At 52.7% G+C, this 3781-nt stretch overlaps 2 protein-coding genes across 2 annotated transcripts; one reads left to right on the plus strand and one right to left on the minus strand.

Annotated features, from left to right (window-relative positions):
• Nucleotides 1–902: 902 nt before the first annotated feature.
• Nucleotides 903–2161, minus strand: LAESUDRAFT_667859 (uncharacterized protein; the record flags this gene model as incomplete). The annotated part of the gene is made up of 3 exons (XM_040905337.1): nucleotides 903–1210; nucleotides 1288–1366; nucleotides 1583–2161. The coding sequence occupies 3 exons, from the start codon at nucleotides 2159–2161 to the stop codon at nucleotides 903–905; spliced, it is 966 nt and encodes a 321-aa protein (XP_040757279.1).
• A 60-nt stretch (nucleotides 2162–2221) lies between these two features.
• On the plus strand, nucleotides 2222–2722 carry LAESUDRAFT_765425 (uncharacterized protein; the record flags this gene model as incomplete). The annotated part of the gene is made up of 1 exon (XM_040913670.1): nucleotides 2222–2722. The coding sequence occupies one exon, from the start codon at nucleotides 2222–2224 to the stop codon at nucleotides 2720–2722; it is 501 nt and encodes a 166-aa protein (XP_040757280.1).
• Between the last annotated feature and the right edge of the window lie 1059 nt (nucleotides 2723–3781).

Genomic DNA, 3781 nt, shown 5'->3' on the forward strand with positions numbered 1-3781 from the left:
TGGACAAATACAGGCGTCTGGTTGTGGTGAAAAGCAGAACCGATCGGTATTTCCACGAGGACAGGGAGGGTGTAAGTGATCATCATATCTGTTCGCGGCACTAATCAGGCTCACAGCAGCGCAGATCGAATGTGTGTTGCTCAAAGATTTCGACTTCAAGGATGATTATTACCCGAAGCAGACGGATGCTGGAGCATGAGCCCTCCAGCGATAGCTCGGACCATTTGGCCAAGTCGTTTCTCGAGTTGGATGTATTGATTGGCATGGCAACCTACCAACTTTTGTCTGTTCTGTACTATTTGTGTCACGATGTGTTCGTAGCATCCTCCCCCCCACTCAAAAAAGGAGAGTTATAGGTCTGCCTAGGGCAGACAAGTTAAAACAGGCCTTCGACGTTCAATTGACATTGAGAGCGTGTTTTACGTTATGGAGATCCACGTAATCGATGGTGCCTGTTTAAGCAGGAAGAACGCATGTCGAGACCGCGGGGTGAGGAGGGACGAGGACGTGTGCCAAGATGCCAGATACATGGTATCAGAAAGCTAGATGCCCTCTTACGCGCAGAGGGAGGGGAGGATATGGATGAATGATGAGATACGTGTACCACATAATGAAACAACAAGTCCCTAGAGATATTACTATGAAAGACGACCAACTCCAACACTTCCTAAATCACACTCTTTTACATATGGCCTCCGGCAGTGGAAAAATACAAACAAGAATTATGAACTATATGCAAATTGATGGTACTGCACGATAATGTATCAGGTTGAAGGACTCGGTTTGAAGTTTCGCAATGCGTTCGCACGCGAACGGGATCGTGGGGTGCGCCTTTGCTCTTGAGAATGCTGGGAGGGAAGCTTGTCCGAGACAGCCGGTATGCCGGTACCCCGAAGGTGATGTCAATGCGTGGACGTGGATGTCGCTGTTGAACGCGGGGCCACATCGAGCGATCGTCCACGATCCGTATCCTCGACGTCTCCTGCCTTAGCGGTGCGGGAATATTCCGCCGGTAGCTGCGGTACTGGAGGCGGAGGAGAATGGGAGGTTGCCGCAACCGGATATGCCGGAGGATTTGAATACAAGCGGAGAGGGGAGGGGTCCATGCGCGGCTGCGACTGGCTACGGCGATAGGTCTGATTCGCTGAAGGCGTGATCCTCGACTGAGATCGGCTGCGGGGAAAAGGTAGGTTTGGTGAGGATGTTCTACCTAGAGCCACAAACATCATTCCCATGCGTGACGTTCCATGAATAATTGGAACATACTTGTTGGAAGGTCAGCATAACCTCCGGCCGAATTGATCATGCTCAGCGACCTTGGTCGGATGGGCACCCACTGGTCTACATGGACACTTCGTCTGCCGAACTCCTCCACGTTGTTTACGTAATAGCTGCTCCTCGCACCATTCAGGCCATCCTCCAAACGCAGTTGATCGTAAGGGTAGACCTCCGGTGCAAGCGGCGCAGGCAAGACAATCTGGATATTACTGTGTATACTGTGAGGTGGGCCCCGTATAATGCTGCCTTGGCTGCGCGTGCTCTGCGCCGTCCGCGTTGTATTAACAGAAGACACGGTGGAGACCGGTCGCGACTGGGTGCGAGGTGGACCGCGGGCGGTTGGGTGCGATGGAAGTGCTTGGGAAATATGGGAAACACTTTCTGACGCATGAGGCGTGAATGCGCCATCTTCGGACGCAGCAGAGCTTGCGACGCTGATCATACTGGCGTAAGGATTAAGTACTGGGTTTGGCAAGGAGTAGTTTAGGAATCCCACAGGCCCCCACGCAGATCGCACAGAAAGGGCATCATCATTTTCTCTGCCATTGAGGATAGAGCTGGCAGGAGTTAGAGAGCCCTGACTGACAGCTGCACTGAGGTTGTAATAGGTGAGACCGCGCAAGCTGCCTGATCCCGACTCCTGGAATGCCTTGCGATCTACCCACGCCTGGTAGCTTCGCCCATGAACAGGCGGTTGCGCAGGCGGGAGCGGGTTTGACTTCTTGCGGCTGCAAAGGCGGTAGAGAAATCGCCAGAGGAACAGGGAGAATGCGAGAATCGCGATGCAGATACAGACCACGATGATGGCGATGGTCCCGGAGGCGGACAAGCCACCATTGTCGGAGTCTCCGTCTCGAGCGTAGACGTGAGTATCATAATGCATGGCAAGATTGAGCTATCTGACTTGGATGGCTCAATTGATGAAAATGAGTGAGTCGTCGGAATGAGAGGCAAGAAAGAGAGCGTGCGGACTATGCTGGTGCATGGAAGTCTTCTGCAACAGTCCGCATGGAACGAACCACGCGATCAGAGAGTGACCACACAAATTAGAGGTAACCACTCACACGTCGAAGACAACCAAGACGCTGCCTCCGCCGTGACGTTTGGCGACAAACGTCGCGGAGCGAGTGCGATGGCTGACAGGAGGACTCAGCAGACTGGATTGAAATGTTCGCCGCCACACGGTCCACGTGCGCGAGCATCCTGCTACCATGATCGCGATCCCCGCAGTCGGACGGCGCTCGTCGTCTTCGACGATGACGGCGAACATCTCGCATGCACGACGCTCTGTTCGTTCCGTACAATCCTCGTCCTCATCCGTAACAACAATGAGGCCCGCGTCCAAGCCTGTGTCTCTTCCCAGGCGTCTCTGCTCTTCCCACAACTTCCTGCGGAGGCCGAGCTCCCGCCTCTTCTGTTGTCTCCTCGGCAACACCTGCTCTAAACGGCGAATTCATCGCTCTGGCTTTACGTGCATACGTGAACTTGTGGTGGACGAAAATCACGCGTTATGATAAGGAATTCTTGTCTACAATTACACGCATCTTCACCGCGGTCATTCGTGCTCTGGAAACGCGTCTGGTTTCCACTGACCATGCCCCATTCGCCTTCTGAGACATTCCCGCGCTGATCAAACATCATTGCGTCGATGTTCGCGACGCGAGGGTGAAGTTGCGCACTTCGTATGCTTCCGGAGGGCGCTACCTTGCCTCAGCTATTCCACCATCTGCAGCCACATATGGCGATGACTCCCGATGAACCAATAAGTAACGTGTATGTACGACAGGCCGTTGATCACATTTTGAAGGCGTGCCTTCCCTTGGAGAATTACGAATTAGAGCATATCGTGCGCGAGATCGTTCTGAGTGTGCTACTTCGCAATGTCTTACCTCATATCACGCAGCCCTGAATTGTGCAAAAGTTAATGCTGGACAATCATGTGTTAGAAACGAAGTCTCTAGAGGTGAGATGGCTCGCTCTTGGTGCTGAGCTCTCATGTGTCAACTTCGTCGGGCAGAATTCCTAGTTTGAAGGGTGCTATGCGCTTGAGATGGGTCTGCTTTCAGATTCCCAAGACATTTATGACGGTTGATTGCTTGTAATATGCTGAATGAATGACTTTTGCCCAACAAGATAACCTTTACCCATACTACCCGAGAAGCCACTAATGTCTGTATCCATAGCGAACGGACCCTTTACAGACACCTCCAACCGCGTTGTCAGACAAAGCCACAGTACCTCGGAACGCCTTCTTCTCCAGTCTCTGGCCATCTACTTCTTCTCCACAGTCCAGACCATCTCTGGTGCCCGTCTTGCGCTTATTCACGCTTATAGGCAGGCGTGAGACACAATCAGAAAGGTCAATCAGAGTTCTCCGTCACTTTCGCAACAATACTACCCTGGCTTTTCTGGGCCATCTACGCCCAGGCGCAGTACCGAGAACATCACAGCTACCCTATCACTCGTCCCGACTCCATTCGTGCCAGGCGGGTTGACCATCGTT

Source organism: Laetiporus sulphureus (genome assembly GCF_001632365.1).
Source record: "Laetiporus sulphureus 93-53 unplaced genomic scaffold LAESUscaffold_194, whole genome shotgun sequence".
Classification (NCBI taxonomy): Eukaryota; Fungi; Basidiomycota; class Agaricomycetes; order Polyporales; family Laetiporaceae; genus Laetiporus; species Laetiporus sulphureus.